The 21,835-nt window shown below is 42.7% G+C and overlaps 2 protein-coding genes across 3 annotated transcripts in view; one reads left to right on the forward strand and one right to left on the reverse strand.

Moving 5' to 3' along the window:
- Positions 1–3,443, forward strand: part of OTOF (otoferlin) — a 179,830-nt gene extending 176,387 nt beyond the window's left edge. Inside the window, exons 47-48 of one of the 2 annotated variants that reach the window (XM_044661011.1) lie at positions 567–667; positions 3,263–3,443. In XM_044661011.1, coding sequence (XP_044516946.1) covers positions 567–667; positions 3,263–3,443 — 282 coding nt within the window. Of the gene's footprint in view, positions 1–566; positions 668–1,619; positions 1,801–3,262 lie in introns of those variants that run through there. The other variant, XM_044661012.1, reaches the window with a different exon arrangement.
- A 4,015-nt stretch (positions 3,444–7,458) lies between these two features.
- DRC1 (dynein regulatory complex subunit 1) overlaps positions 7,459–21,835 on the reverse strand; it is a 35,829-nt gene continuing 21,452 nt past the window's right edge. Inside the window, exons 10-16 of the mRNA XM_044659603.1 lie at positions 20,600–20,727; positions 17,339–17,428; positions 15,587–15,673; positions 13,382–13,548; positions 11,595–11,744; positions 9,918–10,020; positions 7,459–7,515 (exon numbers count right to left, since the gene is read on the reverse strand). Coding sequence (XP_044515538.1) covers positions 7,459–7,515; positions 9,918–10,020; positions 11,595–11,744; positions 13,382–13,548; positions 15,587–15,673; positions 17,339–17,428; positions 20,600–20,727 — 782 coding nt within the window. The remainder of the gene's footprint in view (positions 7,516–9,917; positions 10,021–11,594; positions 11,745–13,381; positions 13,549–15,586; positions 15,674–17,338; positions 17,429–20,599; positions 20,728–21,835) is intronic.

Consider the following 21,835-nt stretch of genomic DNA (forward strand, 5'->3'; position numbering starts at 1 on the left):
CCAGGCACTATGCTAAGCACTGATAATGCAAACAGAGGCAAAAGACTGTCCCTGCCTTCAAGGAGTTTACAATCTAATGGGAGAGACAAAACAAATATATACAAAGTAAGCTGCGTAAACGTTAAATAGTAAATAACAGAGGGAAAGCACTGGAACTAAAAGTGGTTAGGGAAGGCTTTTTGTAAAAGGTGGGATTTGTAGAAGGTATGACTTAAAGAAAGCCAGAGAATTCATTAGTCAAGGGAGGGGAGGGATATGGAGGGAGAGAAAGAAAAGAAAGATTGATCATTATTCCAGGCATAGGAACATTCAAAGAAAATGCCAGGAGCCAAGAGATGGAGTATCTTTCCGTGGAACAGTCAGGAGGCCCCTAGAGGGGAGAACATAGAACTGGGGAGGTGGGCGGTAGGTCTTGAGGAATTGGGACTTCATGGTGCTCTCAGCTAGGTACATGTAACTTGGCAAGCACCTCTTTCCTGGAAAGTGGAGACCAGGAAGGCTCTGGGGGGAATCCTGGTGATCAAGACTGAATTTAACAGTAATTGTGAAATTATGCATCTCTCTAGGGGAAAGTGGAGGCAGAATTGCATCTATTAACTGCTGAGGAAGCAGAGAAGAATCCTGTGGGCCTTGCTCGAAATGAACCAGACCCTCTGGAGAAACCCAAGTGAGTTCAGATCTCCTTTGCCCTACCTGCTCTTCTCTTACCTTTCAACCCTTTCTAGTCCTTCACTCCTATCTCCCATCTCCGATGGAAAATTCCTCTGAGTATGCTACCTTCTTCCTCCATAACATTGCTTTCTGGCCCACTTCCTAGATGCTTCAATTCTATTAAAATTCTGAGACTTTAAAATGCCCCAGGTCTTAGAGGGCCCAAGTTAGAGGGTGGAGGATTTGAAGGGGGAGGGGATGTATGGGATGATGGAAAATGCTCTGGATCAGGAGTTTGGAGACCTAGGTTTGAATCCCAGTTTTTTAATCCCTGTCAATTGTGTGACCTTGACCAAGACACTTACTGCCTCTTGGCCTCAGTTTCCTCATCTGTAAAATGAGAATGAAATGCTAAATGCTAAAATCTCTTGACATTCTAATCTATGATCTCTTGATCCTGAGCAAACAGCCAGCTCCTAGAAGAGAGCAATCAGATCAGAAACAACCACGAGGATCTTCCTATTTGTTCCTCTCCTTCATCTAGAACCAACTGGCCAAAAACTCCCATCTTCCCCTCTCCTCTCTCAGCTCATGTACCCTTCTCAGGTGTTCAGAATTCCTAATCTTCTCTTTTTCCCTCCTCCCACCTCTCTAAGCCTAGTCTCAGGAAAGAAGCTAAGAAACCCATTCATACTCAGATATAAATGAGAGAGAAAGTTTCAGCATGCTGCTTTTCTCAGGAAGATATAAATTTTACCAATTATAAAGGACATTTGGTTTAAGTAAAAAATGATACTCTGTGAAATTTTGGCCATCACTCATCATAACTAGAGAAGTTATTTTGAGTCAGCCTTTCTGATATCTTAGCTCTCTTTCTCTGTGCCCTTCTACTCCTGTCTCCCTTATTTCCTGCCTTCTTTTCACTGCAATATTGCCCTTCATCTTCTGTTTCCTCTCACCACCCCTAGCCGACCTGACACAAGCTTCATCTGGTTTTTAAATCCTCTCAAGTCCGCTCGTTACTTCCTGTGGCACACATATCGATGGTTTCTGTTGAAGATCCTGCTGATGGTGCTTCTCCTCCTCCTCATTGGCCTCTTTCTCTACTCTGTGCCTGGCTACCTGGTCAAGAAGATCATTGGAGCCTAAGTCTCCTTAGTCCTCAATGGTCTGGTATTTCTCCCCTTTGCCTTCTTCTCCAAGAATTCCACTGTTGAAAAGAGCAGACCATCTCTCCTCTCCTCTCCTCTCCTTTCCTTCTTCTCTTTCCTTTCTCTATCTTTCTTTCCTTGTGGGAATAAGGGGGAATTCTCCAAAATAATTGTAAATGCAATCTTTATCAGCAGAAAGACTGAAACACAGAAAGGGAAAAGGGCAACCAAGTCCTAAATAGAAACCAAGAATCTGGGGCCAGCTAGGTGGCCCAGTGGATTGAGAGGCAGTCCTAAAGACATGAAATGCTGGATTCAAATGTGGCCCCAGATACTTTCTGGCTATGTGACCCTAGGCAAGTCACTTATCCCTTGTTGCCTAACCCTTACTGTTCTTCTGCCTTGGAACAGATACATAGTTTTCTAAAACAGAGGGTAAGGGGAGAGAGAGAGAGAGAGAGAGAACAAACACCCAGGTCCCAGCCTAGAATTTGTTCCCTCTGTGATAAGTTCAATGAAATTCAGTCTAAACATTTGTTATGTTTCTGCCATCTGTAACTTGAACAAATTTCAACTCAAATTTATCAAATGCCTATTATACGCAAGGGTCTAGAATTACAAAAGCAGAACTGCTCCTGCCCTCAAAAAACTTACAGTCTACTGTACTGTGTACAACAGGCACCCAGATGTATAATACAAAATAATTTCAAGAGGAAGAAAACATCAATAACTTGGGAAACCAGGAGAGGAAATCCTGTACTTTGAAGGAAGCTAGGGATTCTACAAGGCAGAGGTGAAGAGGGAGGGCATTCCAGACATGTGAGACCGCCTGTGCAAAGGCAGAGGTGGGACCTAGAATGTCTCATGCAGGGTACTCATGCTGGCAAACAGTCCCTTTCTAGGAAGCTGAAATGTACTCAAATACAAGTCAGAATGTGATTCAGACCCTAGAAGGAATCAGGCATCGGGAGGGAGGGATCATTTCTAGCTTGGATTTATGGAGAGGAGTAGCAACTGATCTGTGACTCTGAGGATGAAAAGGTTTGCAGCCAGTGATATGGAGGAATGACTGTTTCCAGCGTGGAGGATGGCCTACAGAGGGAGGAGAGATTAGTGCCATCTGGAGTCATAAAAACAATAGCTTGAATTTATAGCAGGCTCTAAGATAGGGGCAGCCCTGTACATACATTATCTCATGTGACCTTTGCAACAACTTCCTGAGATAAGGCCTATCAGGACTTGCTGTTTAGAGTCAGCAAGGTAAAAGGGTCACTTTTCAAAGCCAGAGTCACACAACTAATAAATACCCAAAAGCAAAAATGGAACCCCTATCTTCCTGCTTCCGGGTCCCTGCCTCTCTATAGATGCATCAATAGCCAAGTTATAAGAGTAACTGTTTGAATAGGGATGAGTCAGCTTCTCTGTTCAATATCCCAACATTTACTTTTTCCTCTCCCCAGCCGACCTGATACTGCCTTCGTCTGGTTCCTGAATCCCCTGAAGTCTATCAAGTACCTCATTTGCACCCGATACAAGTGGCTCATTATCAAGATTGTGCTGGCCCTTCTGGGGCTGCTCATGCTCGCCCTCTTTCTCTACAGCCTCCCTGGCTACATGGTCAAGAAGCTGCTGGGAGCCTGAGAGTCTGCCCCCAACCCACCCTGGGCCCAGTTGTCTCTTGGTTTGGAATTTCTGTGATTTGAACTGTTTGCCTTCTCCCCTGGGGGCCCATGGGGCAGCACAGTAGCAAACTGAGCTCTGTGGGCTCCCTGGGAGCCTCCCCTTCCTCTTGTTTGGTCCCTACATTTCTCATTCTGACTCCAGAGCTGCTGTTCCCTTCAGCCCAGATCCAGGTGGTGAGGCTGCCTGAGCAAAGGATGGTGGTGAACTAAGTGGACTGGTTCACACACACAACCTGGTAATGAAGATCCAAAATTGGGTTAAGACCTCCTAACCCTCCCCAGAGCCCAATGCTCTGACTGGTAAAGTTTGCATGGCACCAACAGAAAGTCAAGGTGAGCCCAGGGCTAGAGATGACCTCACAGGAAGATAGGAATCAAGATACACCCCAAACATTCCACCTCCCTTTCTATCCTGAGTCATCCCATTCCAGGAATGAATTGTTGCAATAAAAGCACATCAGACCTTTGTCCTCCAGAAATGGGCCAGTCCCTCCCAACTCCCTGGAGTTACCACTTTTGCCCTAGTTCCTCTTTGGCTTTCCTCTGGGGTTTAGGCATGGCTGGCTCTCTCTAGAGGGAGAAAATCAAAGGCATCTCCCTATTTCCCATGGCATATGCCCAGCTTTGCCAAGGATCCACTGTGGATCACAGGACCGTGTCCTCCTTGGGATTTTTCATCTTCCTCATGTGAGTCCCTGTAGGCTCACACACCTTGCTGTCATCCTGTCTGCAGACTCAGCCATTCCTGAAGCTTCCTCTGCCTGGGCCCAGTCCCCGCTGCAACCCTGGGTTTGGAGAATACTGAGAATGGCTTCAACCCCATGGTCCCATCCCTGTCTCCAAGCCCACTCCACGCACTCTGCTGTCTGTCTGCCTGCTGCCTGCTCTTCTCAGTCATTCTCTCCCTGCTTGGAGATGCAGAAAGCGCTTCTCCCCTTCCTGTTTGGGTTGTGTTCCTGTTGAGTTTTTCATCTTTGGATGTTGTTTTCTCTCTGAATAAAAGAAATCAAATATCTGAGCAGTCTGGTTCCTATGAGATAAGATCTTGTGAAGTGTTTAGAGTAGGTTTGGTGGGTTTGAGGGGGTACAGCAGGAGGAGAAGCATTTATTAAATACCTACTAAGTATTGGGCACTGGGTTTTAGAAACATCTCACTTGATCTTCACAGCAACTCTGGACAGTAGATGCTATTACTCTCCCCATTTTACAGTTGAAGAAACTGAGACACGTGAAGGTGAAGTGACTTGCCCAGAGTCACAAAACTAGTGTCTGAGGTTAGACTTGAACTCAGGTCTTCCTGACTTCAGGTTGAACAGCCTATCCACTATGCCCACCTAGCTGCTTCCAGATGAGGGACAATTTGAACTTACTAAAAAAATTCATACTACGGAATTAAAACAGATCAAAATATAAGTATAAAACTTCCAAGAAGCAAGTTGTATGGTGTAAAAATGAATAAGCTAATTGTCTTGATCTGCTTGGGCCTTTTAGATAGAATGATAGCCCAGACAATCATGGAGAGTGATGTGACCAACTTCATCAATAAGAATATGGTATGGGGGCAGCTGGGTAGCTCAGTGGAGTGAGAGTCAGGCCTAGAGACAGGAGGTCCTAGGTTCAAACCCGGCCTCAGCCACTTCCCAGCTATGTGACCCTGGGCAAGTCACTTGACCCCCATTGCCCACCCTTACCAATCTTCCACCTATGAGACAATACACCGAAGTACAAGGGTTTAAAAAAAAAAAAAGAATATGGTATGGCATGAAAAAGCTAGGCACCTTGGAGAATGACTATGAATAAACCTAGCTGAAGCAACTATGGAAACCTGGGACAGGATGCTCAGTTAACTTTAAGTCTCCTATTCTGCTGAGCAAACTTATCTGTTAATAGGGACTATTTCTAAAAACCTCTTGTTTAATTTTTACCACTTGACCTCAGCTATGGGATTCCTGGCCTTAAGACTCAGTGGGTCATTGTATTACCGAAACCTCAAGATTTAAGTTACTTCATATTCATTCACTCAGCTATGTTCTGGTACCAAATAGCATCTGTCTTTGCCCCTGGAACTTTCACTCCTCCTTGCATCTAGCAATGTCATCCCTTCCTACTCCTGGAATGCTATGACCATGCCATGCCCAGATCCCTCCCTGGACTGGCCCCTTCCAGCCCCTTTTCCCACCTCTTTTTTTTTTTACATTTTATTCATATTTTTTTATTTTTTAGAACATTTTTCCATGGTTCCATGGTTCATGTTCTTTCTCTCCACCCCCAAATCCCCACCCACCCATTGCCAACGCGCATTTCCACTGGGTTTTCAATGTGTCATTGATCAGGATTTATTTCCATATATTGATAGTTGCATTGGTATGGTCCTTTTGAGTCTACATCCCCAATCATGTCCACCTCAACCCATGTGTTCAAGCAGTTGTTTTTCTTTTTCTACTCCCACAGTTTTTTCTTCTGAATGTGGCTAGTTTTCTTTCTCATGAGTCCCTCAGAATTGTTCTGGATCATTGCATTGCTGCTAGTAAAGAAGTCGATTATATTTTATTGTACCACACTATATCCAACACTGTGTATCAGGTTCTCCTGGTTCTGCTCCTTTCACTCTGCATCAATTCCTGGAGGTCGTTCCAGTTCACATGGAATTCCTCCAGTTCTTTATTCCTTTGAGCACAATATTCCATCACCAGCATATACCACAATTTCCCACCTCTTTTTGTTAGAAAAACACATATTTGGCAGCCTGCCATCTCAAAATTTGATTTTTTTGGCATTAGGTTGAGTTGCACCACATACGCATGTAGGCTCTTGCTTAATAAGGACTACTCTTAATTTTTAAGGCATTATCTCTCTTGGTTTTCTTCCAGGTTTAGAGAGTGAGATTTGGGTCTCATAGGGATCTATGCTTGAGACAAAGTTTGCAATAGACTAGAAAATGTTCTTCTGTGGCTCTGTTGGAAGGGCCTCTTTACCTGAATCAGTCCCCACTCTTCCCTCATACCTCCCATCTTGTTAATGGAGAGGGCAGGGGGCCCAGGAAAGCGGGGAGCTCATCCATTCCTAAGAATAGCCATAGGTTTAGAGTTCTAAATGAAGCAAGAAACCTAGAGAGGAATATTTTTGCCTCTAACACTGGTTCCCTTCTAGAGTGGCACACAGAAAAAGAAAATAAATAAAACACCCACCCTGCACCCAAGCCTTTATGCCCCAGAGCCTTTCAGCTGGATCTCCCTGTACCAAGAGCCCTAAAGCTCACGGCTGATCAACCCAGGGAGGTCAGAACTAAGAGACAGTGGGACAAGTCAATGGAGACTTATAAAAGGCAGCAAGTTATCAATCTGGGGATATAGTTGACATTCCAGACCCTGATGAGAAGGCAAGAAGGTTTGGGGATAAAGAGGGATAATCTAATCCCTAAATCCCTAAAGGAGTTTAGTTTCCAAGGACAATCTGAGCAAGATCTTAAGGCAAGTCCCTCAAAACTACTCTAAAACTCCTGAATCATCATAAATTGCCCAAATTCCCAGAATGTTCTGTACCAGGTGTCCAGGGTTCTGCCACAAGTGTATCTATGGGCCTGTGCTAGAACCAGACTGGTCTCCAAGGATGGAGGAAAATGCTAAGGGTCAAGGCTGCTTTTGTCCAGAGGGCAATTGGTATTGATTCTATCCCCACAGTAGAAGATTCTAGGATTTGATTCTCCTGCATGGACACAGGAGAAGGCTAAGGTGCAAGGTAGGGACTGAGTTATGAAATTGGAATTTGCTTCTTTAAAGAGTGAACCATAGTTTAAAACATTTTTATTGCAACAACAACCTAGCAATTCACCACACATAGTGGCTTGCTCCAACATGCAACAATTGCTACAAGGAAGTGCCACCTCGGAAAGATTAAGCAAGCTACAAGCTTTGTGACGCTTCCAGCTACGGCCCAGGATCCATCCACTGTACCCACAGGAGGCTCTCGACTTCCTATTTCAAGGACATTTGAAATACCTGGGTGGGAGGGACTTGTAATTCAAGGTTTATCTGGAAAAAAGAGAGAGAAACAGTTTGTACTATTTATCCTTAAGGGATTCCTTTCAGATTTTCTTACATTCCCATCAAATAGTACACATCGGGCCTGGAACTGCCTGGGCTGCCCATGTCCAGGACATGTTTGGGAGAGCATCTTGCCCGGCTCCTTCAGCCTCCATTTCTGTTGTTTAGACATCTGAATCCCAAGTTCAAAGGACCCTTGGTGCATGTTCCTCGTGTTCAGTTGTTTCAGTCATATCCAACTCTTCCTGATGCCATTTGGGCTTTTCTTAACAGATACTGGAGTGGTTGGCCATTCCCTTCTCCAGCTCATTTTCATCTTTTGCTGCATCCCCTGTAGATTCAGCCTGTGGCAAAGTTGTGAACCTTTCTCTCTAGGGTGCTTATTCTCATTCCTTCCTCTCCTGTTCCTACTCCTTATAGGCTATGTTGATGGGAATATAAGTCCTACAGACTCCCAAATGTCTGACCAGGTGTGACTGGACCAACTCAAAGCTATCATGGTAATCCGAAATCAGGTGAAGGATTTGGAGTTCAGGAAGAGATTCCTGCTGCTTCTTGGCTCCAGCACTTCTTGGGCAATGAGAGCTGCCCCAAGAATGTGCTGTCTTAAGGAGTAGTGAGATCCCCTTCACTAGAGATCTTCACACAGAGGCCATTTCTTAGGGATATTGTAGACAGGATGATGTAGCACTCTAGAAAGGGGTTACACGAGATGAACTCTGCTAAGATCTGAGGGCCTTATGATTCTCTGTTGGTTTAGGCAACACCAAAGGGCATCAATGTATAGAAATAGCTGGAGAGTTTAAGAACATACATTCCTGCCAGGGTAGCTTTTCCTTGGCGGATCACTAATCCCAGATAGATGATTCTTCCAACCATTTCCTAAGTGAATCTATGCTAATGGCAAGGGGGAGTTCTAACCAAGAGAATATCATACACAGCTGCAGAATATTGGAATTAATTGGGAATGTTACCTCTAGATTGTGAACTAAGAGGTGAAAACATGAAAGATTTAATGTCTGAACACCATTGGTCTCCTGAATGATATTTTCTGTGATGCAGGGAGGGTAGAGAGGGGTGGGGACACTTGTGGATAGGATTTATTACGTAGATATAAGAAAAGTAAGTTAAATATATTTAAGATTTGTGATTTCATCTGGGCACAGTAGTCTTTTTCTTTGGACGTGGAAATGCTTGTTTTCATTTGGTTTTGTAAAATTTAGAATTTAAAAAAAGAATGATTTTCCTCTGTGGGAGAAAATCAAAATACATTGGCATCAAAGGGGACATCATCAACTTGACCATCATCATCATCATCATCATCAATAGCATTTATATAGTGATTTACAATTCATGGCTAAGTGATGAAATGAATAGAGTGCTGGGTCTGGACTCAGGAAGACCTGAGTTCAAATCCAGTTTCAGGCAATTATTAGCTTTGAGACCCTGGGCAAGTCATTAAACCCTGTTTGCCTCAGTTTCCTCATAAGGAAAAGGAGTTGGAAAAGGATATGGCAAACTATTCTAGTATCTTTGGCAAGAAAACCTCAAATGGGATCATGAAATGTAACAAAAATCACCACCATAAAAGTTTTCATGTTAGCCTATTTGATCTAACAGAATCTATTTTTTAAAAATCCTTACCTTCCATCTTAATATCAGTACTGTGTATTAGTTCCAAGGAAGAAGAGCAGGAAAAGAGTGGGAAAGGCTAGGCAATGGAGGTAAGGTGACTTGTCCAAAGTCACACAGCTAGAAAATGTCTGAGGCCAGATCTGAACCCCCATTTCTATGCCAGCCTCTCAATCTACTGAGCCACCTGTCCCTGAATCTAATCTATTTTAAGAGGGAGAGAGGGAAATCAATCAACTATTCATTAGTCACCTACAAGTGTCAGATACTATGTACCTGATAGAGATACAAAGACAAAAAAAGTCCCTGCCCTCGAGGAGTTTACATTCTTTCTGGGAAAACAAACAAAATGCATAAAAGTATAAACGATTAATTACAAAATAAAGTATAACCTATGTTTGGGGGGGATTGCACCAGCAAAGGAGTCATGGAAGGGAAGATCAGGAAAGAACTTGTGTGGGAGGGGATGCCTGGGGTGAGCTTCCAAAGCAGCCAGAGAGTCCTTGGAGGCTCCAGGAAGAGGGAGGCATCCAATATTCCTTCTACTCCCAGCTCTGATTGTGCTTCCCAAGACAGAAATGAATAGCGTGTGGCTCCGTCAGACTTCCAAGCTCCCTTACCTCAAAAGGCTTCCTCTTCCTCAGGTCACACGTCTCAGCTGTTGCCTGCCTGCCTCCCTCCCTCCATCCTCAGGGATCCTCCCTCCAGCCCTCTGGTCCCACTCCAGACCCTCTTTTGGCCCCCACACTCTAGCTTACCCTGGAATCGATGTACTGCTGCAGCAGCATCTGCAGCTCTGTGTTCTGCTGCTCAAGGAACTCGATGTCATTCAGCAGCTTGGCCCGAAGAGTGAGGACATTGCTTTCTCAACAAAAAAAGGAAAACTGGTTAATGGTCTGGTAAGTTCTTAGATGGTGGAGTAGATAGAACACTGAACCTGGATTCAGGAAGACCCAAATTCCAATCTAGCCTCAAACGCTCATTAGATGTGGGACCTTAAGCAAGTTACTTAACCTCTGTCTGCCTTAGTTTCCTTATCAGAAGAATGGGGTGATCATAATAGCATTCACTTCTCAGGATCCTTGAGAGGATCAAATAAGAAAATATCTGTAAAGCACAATGCAAAATTCAAAGCACTATATAAATGCTACTATTATCATTATCCCCAAACTACTCTCTCCTTTAGCACTGAGTCTGGTGGGCTTTATTTGGATGGCTTTCGACCATGAGATGGGGAGGGTTCCCCTAGAGCATTGATTCCCAAAGTGGGCACCACCGCCCCCTGGTGGGTGCTGCAGCAATCCAGAAGAGCGGTGATGGCCACAGGTGCATTTGGGGGTGGTGAATAACTGTAAGGGGACAGTGATAGTATGTGACAGGAGGTGCTAAGTAATATTTTTTCTGGAAAGGGGGCGGTAGGCCAAAAAAGTTTGGTAACCAGTGCCCTAAAGGGAAAACTCCATCCACTGGGCATACCAGACAGTGCTTTGGGAGCTTCACTTGTCCCTGAAAGCCATAGACATCACCCAGTTCACTACCTGTCTGGCTTTCCTAAACCAGCAAAATTCAAAGGCAAGTGACTCCATGTCACTCGCAAAGGAATCTGAAAGAAGAAAGAAGAACAAGACAAATGACTGAGCAAGGGCCATCTTCCATTGTACCACCAGAGGCTCACTTTCCAGCTTAAATGCAACATTTTCTTTCAAAAACCTTCTTAAAAGCAAAGAGCCAGCCAATGTGATGTCCATAGGCAAGCCATCTTCTGATGATTCGGAAGCAGTATTTCTTAACTTTAAGCTAATTTATTAATCAACAGCTCAAGACAATCTAAAATGGCCACTAGACTTCCTTCATAATCCAAATGGGCATGAATGAGAGGAAGTGGGCCAAAAGAGGCTGGGAACCTCTCACGCAGGACAATATCTACCTTTGGTGACCTCACTACTCAGTCTCTCCCCTGGACACCCCAAGATATCTCTGATTTGTAAATAGCCATTGAGGAGGTAGATTTAGAGACCCCAACTCCTCCCCCATTACTTCATCACAGGAAGAGGCAGGACTTAGGAAGGTGCAAACACACTCCTTCCTTCTGGCCTGGTGGCTGGGTCAATCCAACATGGCTACCTCTAATCCCTCCAGTGGGTCAAGTGGCTGCTCAACCCTACCCTTAATCCTTTTATCCTTAACAAAAGTCTTAACAAAGAGGAGGTCCTGATCCAGTTTCATAACCTGGGGGAGAAATTGCTTCAGCCTCAACTAAGAATCAGGATGTTTTGGGGGGGGGGCTAAAGGGAAGATTATTTCACATTTCACTATTAATTTTCCACAATCTCCCAGTTTTCATTTCACTTTCTTCAAAGGGACAGTGCTAGGGAAGATGGAGGGAGATTCCTTCCTGCTTCTATTACCTTATTCCCTGGGGCACATATACTCACTGGTATTTCTGTAAGGCATCAATTAGGGCATCCCACAGTTTCTGTCTTTGGAGAGGGATGATATAACACAGGGCTGTCCAGTATTCTGAATCCTTTGAGGTATCCCGTATCTCTCTGTGTGACACCACCTTTACAGGCATTGGGTCCTCCCTGAAGGATAAGAGAGCTGGTTCCCAAATATGCCCCTGGCTCTGTACAGTGGGAAGTAAGATCTGTTTACTTCTTGCCACCTAGAGCCTTCTCTATCAAGCTTATTATTATGTAAGAAATGATGGGAAGATGGGCAAGGAGAGACAGCTAGATGGCTTAGTGGATAGAGAGCTAGGCCTGGAAACAGGAGGTCCTGAGTTCGAATCTGCCTTCAGACTCTTCCTAGCTCAATGCCTCTGAACAAGGCACTTAACCTCCCTCCCACTGCCTACCCTTACTGCTCTTCTGCCTTGGAACAGATGTATGGATTCTGTGTTGGAAGGTAAGGGTTTTAAAAAAAAAAAACAGAGAGATGATGGCAGACAATGGGTATTTCTTGTTAGAAATACAGCTTCTAATTTTTCCTGGCTGTTAATGTACTTTTTCTTTCTACAAATATATCAGCATCCAAGTTCACCAGTTAAATTATTTTATTTAACCTTCTTTGCTGCTCATAGCCAAGGTAGCTGAACAGATGACCAGAACATCTCAGAACTATGGACCACTAGCTGCCAGTTCTCCTAAAAGTTCCTTAGTGGCTGGGTTGGCTGACAGTCAGTTGTTCATCGATAGCAAGAGGAAAAAGTGAGGAAAAGATTACTGGGATCCTTGGGATACCCTACAGAGATAGTTAATTCCTCTCTCTTCCTTGTAGATAGATATCAGCTAAGGCCTCTGTCTGCCACTAAGGGAAAATGACTGGAGCTATAGATATTCCTGGATCCCCTTTTGCCCTTCTTTCCCTTTTCCTTTTAACGTACTGCTTCCATTCTGACTTCGGAGACAGTACATCCTTCCTTTATTCAAAAGGAGACATGTCCCCAGGTATTAAGGCCACAATTCCAACCTAAGATCTCTTCAAGAAAGATTTCTAAGGGGGCAGCTGAGTAGCTTAGTGGATTGAGAGTCAGGCCTAGAGACAGCCTCAGACACTTCCCAGCTGTGTGACCCTGGGTAAGTCACTTGACCCCCCATTGCCCACCCTTACCACTCTTCCACCCAGGAGCCAATAAACAGAAGTTAAGGGTTTAAAAAAAGAAAGAAAGAAAAAAAAAAGGTTTCTGAGAATTGCTCTGGCCTGACCTTTGAATTGTTTTTCTAATATATCATCTGTAGCTAGGTTCCATTATTCTGCAAACAATGAATCTCATGAAGAAGTCTCCCTATTAGAATTTTCATTACATATTTCTTTTCCTTTTCTTTTTAAACCCTTACCTTTCGTCTTAGAATCAATACTGTGTATTGTCTCCAAGGTAGAAGAGCAGTAAGGGCTAGGCAATGGAGGTTAAGTGACTTGCCCAGGGTCACACAGCTAGGAAGTATCTGAGGTCAGATTTAAACTCAGTACTCCTATCTCCAGGCCTAGCTCTCAATCCACTATGCTACCTATCTCCCATATTTCCATATTTTGTAGGTAACTGAATTACACAAATTCAAATATACAGATTCAAATAATGCCAACACTTGACAGGATTCATTATTCACACTAACCAAGACCTGGCTGTGGACAGATTTTCTGTTCCAAGCATCTACTTAACCTTCCACCCACAAAGCCAGTTAGGCTATTTTTCACCGTGTTTCAAGGCACCAGAGCCCACCTGAGCTTCCGCTGATTAATGACAAAAGCCTTCAAGGCCTTGAGAACATCATTAGGATGAAGGAACTCAGAATGGAGAAGGTGTGCCAGCTCACGGTGCTCAGATATGTTTTCACTTTCCCTTTTGGCTTCAGTGACTTCATCTTCTGCAGTCAGGGTGTCATTGCTCTGTAGATAATGGGACACAAAGTACCAAAGAGAAGGTAGGATGTTATCACAGTTAAAGATATGTCTTTGGGAAGGAAGAAGGAAAGGAAATGGGAATGATGAAATCAGTTATATGTAGAGAGAGGCAACTATGGGAAGGAAGAAATAACAAGAGTAAAAGAAGGGAGGAGATTGTAGAGGACTGAGAGAGAAGAGAAAGGTGGACAGAAGGATGTCTGTTAAATGTCAACCAGATAAACTAACTATATAAAGCCACATTTGAGAACTTGTTTTTATAGCAGCAGTGCAGTGGTTTAAGTGGTCCATTCGACCTCCACACAAGTGACATTCATCCACAGTTAGTTCAAGCATGGCCTCTGACATATACATATACATGTATGACATATCCATCTGGAAAAATTCACACTTCTGAAGCAACTATTTATGGGTCCTAGACTAAATTCACTTTCACAAATGCCCCTAGAGCCTTTCTTCGAGCCCCTTTGAGACCTCATAGATTTCCAATTGTTGATGGAGCAACACTTCACCTTTTAATGGATGGAAGTCCAGATTCCAGTCTTATCAGCTAAAAAGGCATGCAGTGGCCCAGATCAGATCCTCCCCTCCCCTCAAGCCAGTCTCATTGGCTAAGTGAAAAAAAAAAAAAAAGATAACTGACCTTGGCTCCAATTTCCTACTTATACTAACAGACTTTTCTTTTTCTTTTCTTTTCTTTCTTTTTTTTTTTAATGAGGCCAGTAACAACTAATAGGTTCTACCCAGAGCTTGGAGGTAGCCCAACTTGCCTCTAGGCTGTCCTAGCTTCTCTACCTACCACTGGCTGTTAATTAGTTGGCTCAATGATGTTTTAAAGCACAGTTTCTTACAAACATCTGCGCCCTTCAATAATAGATTCTTTTTAGGTGTTTTTAGGAATCAAAAGGCTTTTCAACAGAACATCTCATTGAAATTTCATGTTGAACTGATGCAAAGTGAAGCAAACAGAACCAGGAGAACATTGTACACAGTAAGAGCAATATTATATGATGAATATTTATGAATGAATGACTTAGCTCTTCTTAGCAACACAATGATTCAAAAAAATCTTCAAGGACTTATGATGAAAAGTGCCATCCACCTCCAGAGAAAGAACTTATGGAAATCTGAATGCAGACTGAGATATACTATATTTCACTTTATTTCTTCACTTTTCTTTCATTTGTTCGAGTTCACTTTCACAAAGAACTAATATGAAAAGATATTTTATACTATTACATATATAAAATCTTTATCAGATTGCTTGTTGTCTCAGGCAGAGGAAAGGAGAGGGAGAGAAGGAAAGAAGGAGAAAGGGTGAGAATTTGGTTCAGACTTAAAGGAAATTAAAGTTAAAATTTTTTTTTCATGTAATTGAGGAAAAATTAAAAATCAGTAAACAACAAAAAAGAAAAGAAAGAAAGAAATTTTAAAAAACTTCATGTTGAAGGAGAGGGAAGGAGGGTGTGAGGATAGGAGAGGATTTCAAACAAAAAAAATTTTAATGAAAATTAAAAAATCATTTTTACATTTTTACTCTTTGACTATATATTTTTATATGTGTGTATGTATATATTTATACATATATGCATGTGTTTATATATGTATATATCTGTTTTGTACAGACATATACACATATAAAAATCACACTGCTTCTCCTCAAAAGAATAGCTGTAGGACAAATGCAACTGAGAACAAGACTGGGATAAAGAATTCAATGGATCAAGATAAAAATGATGAATCTTAAACCAAGTTCTGCCCCTTGCTACTAGCAACAATGTGACCTGGGTGATATAAGTAGCCAGACTCTGATTTTTTCTCCAGTAGACTAAGTATAGTACCTGGTCAGGGATATTATAGCCATTAATCTTTGCAAAAAGAAAATGAGAAAAATGACTGCATTTTCCAATCTACTTAAGAATCTGTAAATGGAATACAGACCTGACAAAACCAACATCCTCTCAAGTAGCCCAAGAGAGAGAGACCTGGCAGACCATTCCCCTGGTTCTCTGTTTCAATGTACCTGTATATAGAACTTCTTTCTGGCTTGAAAATTGAGGAAGAATTTCACCAGAGCATAAACATCATCTTCATTTTCAATCCCAAGGGCCTAAAGGGAAATAAAGGTAAAGAGGTGTTCTAGTGTCTTGTCTAGATGTCAAGGAATATTGGCCTACTGCCTCAATACAGAGTCCAAATTTTCCTTGCATAAGCTACTAAGTTCTACCTGAAATCCCACAGTACTAAGTGGCAGTAGGAGAGGGCATAGTCTCTTCTTTCAAGGAATATACCAGGCCAGTTGGGATAGGCTGCAATAACATAAATTGTTGTTCGGTTGTTCCAATTGTGTCTGATTCTTGATGACTTCATTTGGAGTATTCTTGGCAAAAATACTAGAGTGGTTTGCCATTTCCTTCTCCAGTTCATTTTATAGATGAGAAAACTGAGGCAAATGGGATTAAATGACTCTCCCAGGGTCACACAGCCAGTAAGGGTCTGAGGCTGGGTTTGAACTCAGGTCTTCCTGACTCCAGACCAGGCACTCTATCCACTGTGCCATCTAGCTGTCAATAACATTAATACAAAACATAAAAGATATATAGATATATGATAATATATAATGTATAATAGAATAAATATAAGACATGAAAATTTTGATGAGAAACATAAAGACCCACACAATCAACATTAGCACTTCAAAAAATGAGTGCATTTGGAAAGGATGAAGAATGAGGTGAGACAAAAGGATGTAGCCAGAGGTCACATACTATAGTGGAAAGAATACTAGACTTTGGGTCGGGAAACCTGGCATCAACTCCTGCTCCACTACTAAGTGTCTCTATGACCCCATGTCTCACCTCTGGACCTCAGCTGACTCATTTATAAAGTAAGGGGAGCGGAAAGTGAGATGAATCTCTAAGATCTCTTCCAGATTTAACACTATAAAACTTATTCCCAGAGATGAGTAAAGCTATTCTGGAACTGTAGGGGAGAGGGGAATCTGGATTAGAATTTCAAACCATATCACCTTGTGGCCATTCTTGCCCTCTTCAAGGATCAGAGTACTGGTCCAGATTACTTCTGGACACTCTGTTCTACTGGGAGCCTGCCCTCCCGGGGTCTTACTTTACAGATACCAAAGGCAACATGGATCCAGTCCCTACAGGACACAGACACCTAGAATAATAGGGCTGGGCCAGCAGGATATTCTTGAAGGACTGCAGTGACCAAGTAGAACAAAGGGATACAGCAACTTTGAGACAGAAGGAAATCCAAAGAAATATATCTGGGGTGAGGAGAAGATGCTCCAAGTAGTAGGAACATCAGCAGGAACCAGGAATCTCTTGAAGACTATTAGAGATGGCAGGCAGCTAGGTGGTTCAATGGATCGAGAGCCAGGGATGGGAGGTGTTGGGTTCAAATCTGGACTCAGACAATTCCTAGCTGGGTGACCCTGGACAAGTCACTTATCACCCATATCCTAGCCTTTACCCCTCTTCTGCCTTGGAACAGATACTTAGTATCAATTTTAAGACAGAAGGTAAGAGTTTTTTAAAAGACTGTTAGAGATTGGAAGGTTTCTTGGCTCAGCGAGTTGAGTGCAGAAGAATAAAGGAGAAAGCTATATTGGGTAACCCTGGGAAGTTCCAGTACCCAGCCCTGACTCACTCCAGGGGTTAACAGGAGTATAGAAAAGGACATAGTCTGTTCCTTTCCCTCTGATTGAGGTTTCCAGCTATTTTCACTAAATTTCCAGGAGTCCCTTAGAACTCACAGCAAAGATGGAGTCTAGCTTCAGCAGACAACTTTCATTCCTCTCAAGGGGAAGGAGAAGGCTCAGCAACTTACTCTCTATCAGAAAACCCTGTAAAAGAAAAGAAAAGCAGATCTGAACATCTGAGGCCAGTTTTGTTGTCAAAATCCATGCTCTAGTCACCTCCACCTAATAGGCCAGGCAAGTTTCCAAGGAGAACCCTTTGGGAAAGGATTTGGGGAAGTGGAACACTTGCAAGGGGCCCAGCATCCTTGGTCTGTCTACAAAGTGGTATGCAGGGAGAAGAAGATGCTGTCATTTTTCCTCTATAGGAGTATATGGATGTCCATCACTGAACTGCACAATCAAGGCTTGTGTAATCAGCTTGCAGAGGCAGGGCTGGGAAAGAGTACTCTCTGGGGGTGACTTGGAAATAAGGAGATCTATGCCAGCCACTCACTCGACTCACTTTCATGACCAAAAACTCCTTGCCCCTAGCATGAACAAGGAGTGAAAATGACAGCACCTAGCCCTCAGTCAAAAGAAAGTCAGTCCACGTGCTGTTCTGGGCTGGAGACCGAAGGCTCTGCCTATGCTCCCCAGTCTTTTTCTCTGAAAAGTCAACACTCAACAACACTCATGTATGTCAAGCAAGAAAAACTCCGTGCTATCGTAGTCCCACTGAACATCAAATATGATTAAACTCAGTGCATCATTTTCTCTATCATCTGTTTACTCCCTGGTGTAAAACATATATTCCACTCCTTAGGCTCCTTTGCTGGCTCATCATCCATACCACACCTCTTAAATATAGGTATCCCCAAGGCTTTGTCCTGGGCTCTTTCCATTCCCTCCTCCCCCCCCCCCATTTGTCTCAGGGATGCATTCATAGGCTTATCTTTGAAGATGATTCCCAGATCTTTATATCCAACCCCAATTTCTCCCCATTTGGCTGTTTCCTGTCTTTTCCCCTGCTACTATCATTCAGTAACCTCTCTTCCCTCAAGATTCATTCAATTCATATCAGTCATCCAATCAAGATTCCAATGGCTGTTGTCTACTGCCCTCCAGGACATTCCTTTCTTCCTCAGTGAGTTTTGTGCCTGGCTTACAGTCTTTCTGTCCCTCCAGCTCCTACCCTCATATTAGTGGATCTCAATATATGTAGAGATATTCCCTCAAACACCGGATCGCCCAGTTCCTCAACTTAATCATTTCCCAAGACCTATTCTTCCACCCCCACCACAGCTACACGTAGAGATGGTCATATCCTTAATTTTGCCTTCACCCACAAGTGTTCCAAATCCATGTTCATGAATGCTGAAATTCCTTTATCTGATCATAATCTGTTGTTCTTTCCACCTCTCCCCTGGCTTCACAACTCCCAACCCTGTTCTTTATACTCCAATACTTCTACCCCTCAGTTCTTTTCCAGGCTGTCATCTTTGCATTGGCCACACTCTCTTCCCTTTCCCATCTTGATCCCTTGATGAGCCAGTTTAACTCAACACTGTCCTCTTCTTTCAATTCCTTTGCCCTTTTACCCTACTGAAGATCGCTCTGTGCCAAACCGCAGCTTTGGCTTATTTCCACCATCCTCTGCCTTTGTTCCGACTCATCTGCTGCTGAAAGAAGCTGGATCAAATCACAAAACCACTGATGATGCCCACTAAAGTCACATAAGTGCAAATGAGCCCTCACTGCTCCAAAGCAGTCCTTTGAAACCATACGAATCAATTCACAATGGCTTTTCCACATCTTTTCATTTCTCCTCTAATTTCTCACTGCCATTCTGCCCTTATCCTTTCCTCTGAAGCTCTTCTGCCTTGGAACTGATACTCAGCATCAATTCTAAGACAGAAGGTATGGGTTTAAAAAAATATTAATTCACTGTTATCCTTGCCTCCTCATCTCTTTTTGCCTTTACTATTGCAATGGCATTCTAACCGGTCCCCTACCTCATCTCTCTGCCTTCTAATCCATCCTTCAAACATCTGCCAAAGTAACCTTCACTAAGTATGAATCAGATCATGCTATCTCCTAACTCAATAAATTCCAGTAGCTCCCCATTGCCTCTAGGCTCAAATAGAAGCTTTTCTATTTGGCTTTTAACACCTTTCAGAGCAAGGGCTCAGACTCCCTTTTCCATCCTCTTTATACATTACTTCCCGTCACACATTCTGCACTTCAGCCAAACTGGCCTTCTCTCTCCACACACAAGACTCAACCTCCCAATCTCCATGACTTTACACAAACCATTCCCCCATACCTAAAATGCCTTCCATCTTTACCTCTCCTCTTCATTCAACACCAGGCTAAATACCTGCTTTTCTCTCCTCTCTGACTTTATCCTGCCCCTGCACAGGGGACCTCTTTATTTCTATCCACCCTCTTCCCAGAATCCTTTTTTATGTATTGTATTCATCCCTCTATTAGAATGCAAGCTTCTCGAAAGCAGGGACTATGTCTGCTTGTATTTATATCTCCAGTGCTTAGCACACATCCTGGCACATAGTAAGCTCTTAATGCTTGTTGATGTCTTTGATGACTTCTGCCTCACAGACTCCCTTCCTTCTCTAGGATGCAGCTTTAGCCCCTCCTACACCTTCTAAATGAAGCTTTTTTCTGATCCCCAACTGCTTAGTCCCTTCCTAACTACCTTGTATTCAATCATTTTGTAGTTATTCTATCTATGTCCATATATCTGTATATGTTGTCCGCTACCTCTATAGAATATAAACTCCTTGAAGGGAGGATTTGTTTCTTTTTGTTTGTTTGTTTTTGTGTCCTTAATATCTAGCACAGCATCTAGCACATAGTCAGTGCTTCATAAGTGCTTACTGATTGATTGAGTTTATAAAGTCCAGGTACAACCCAACCAATATAGCCTACAAAGCTGCCAGCCTAGGAATGCCCAACTGGTGGCACACAGTTTTGTAGCAGTGGGAGCCCTGGTGGTTCATGTTAATGCTGCTCTTTCCTCTCTCAGGAAAATGGCTCCAGATCTGGCCTGTACCTCTATAGGTCACTAAGTAAGACAGTATTTGACAGCTCCCCTATAGATGACGCAGAGCCTTTGTGGGTTTCAGTGGGATTTCCCAGCTGTAATCTTTACAGCCCCATTTGGCTTGGCTGGGTAGTAGAGGTGGTTCTTACCCTCCTGCCAGACCATTTTGATCTAGGTAGAAATGAAAAAAGAAACAAATACAGAGAGAAAAACAAAAAATCCTGCTCACTCCTACTATCACATTTCCAGGACAAGTTCCCCAAGGTTGAACTCACTGATTCGTCACACATAATCTCCAGTATTCGTTTGATAGTCCTTGGAGTTAAATGTTCTGGCAGGGACAGTTTGGGCTTTCGTACTAATGAGGATGATCTTCGACTTTCAGATTCTTGCTCCTCTTCATCTGCAAAAAAGAAATGAATAGATGAGGACAGCAGAAGAGGGGGAATGAAGGGAAATCATTTTGTTTTTGTTTCTCTTTTTTTTTTTCAAATTGGCTTTTGGGGAGAGAGAGAGAGAGAGAGAGAGAGAGAGAGAGAGAGAGATCTACCTCTTAAAAAATCTAAGAGAGCATCACCATCTTCTTATACTGAAAATGATTGATAATGATGATGGTGGTGATAATAATGATGATAACTGACATTTATATAGAACTTTAGGTTTGCAAAATGTTTTACACCCAGGAGTGTGCCGGAATCAGTTCATAGCAGCACCGGAGTCAATTATTAAAGTTTCAGCGAAAGCATTTATACCTCAAAAATCAGCAAATACTACAAATCAGGGCTTGATTTACCATTTTGCTGATTGTCTGGACTTAAGAAAGCATGTGAAAAAATATTTATAATGTGGGATAAACTTTAAAATATGTCAAGAATACATTTTTTCCAAATAGGGCTGTAATTAGACCAACATACCCCTATTTAAATTCATTATCTCATTTGAACCTTACAACAATCCAAGGAGGTAGATTAACTAGAAAGTTTTATTACTCCCATCTCACAGATGCAGAAACTGAGGCTCTGAAGACTGATTGGTTTTAGAGTCAGAAACCTGGGGTTCAAATATCTCTTCTGACACATCAATCAGTTAATAAACATTTCTTAAATGTCTACTCTGTGCCAGGCACTATGCTAAGTGCTGGATATACCTACTACATGTGTGAACTTGGGCAAGTTATTCAGATTCACTGGGCTGCTGTTTCTTTATCTATAAAAAGAGAGTTTGACTGTATGGCATATGAAGTCCCTTCTGGGTCTACAGATCTATGATTCTCTGATCTATGATCATCCAGGTTAAATTTGAACTATAGTCTTTCTGACTCTAGGCCTAGCATTCTATCTTGTTTGTTTGTTTGTTTGAACCCTTGCCTTCTGTCTTAGAATTGATACAAGTATCAGTTCCAAGGCAGAAGAGCAATAAGGGAGAAAGGAAGGAAGAAAGGAAGGAAGGAAGGAAGGAAGGAAGGAAGGAAGGAAGGAAGGAAGGAAGAAAGAAAGAAAGAAAGAAAGAAA

This window comes from Gracilinanus agilis, chromosome 2, assembly GCF_016433145.1.
Source record: "Gracilinanus agilis isolate LMUSP501 chromosome 2, AgileGrace, whole genome shotgun sequence".
NCBI classification, from domain to species: Eukaryota; Metazoa; Chordata; class Mammalia; order Didelphimorphia; family Didelphidae; genus Gracilinanus; species Gracilinanus agilis.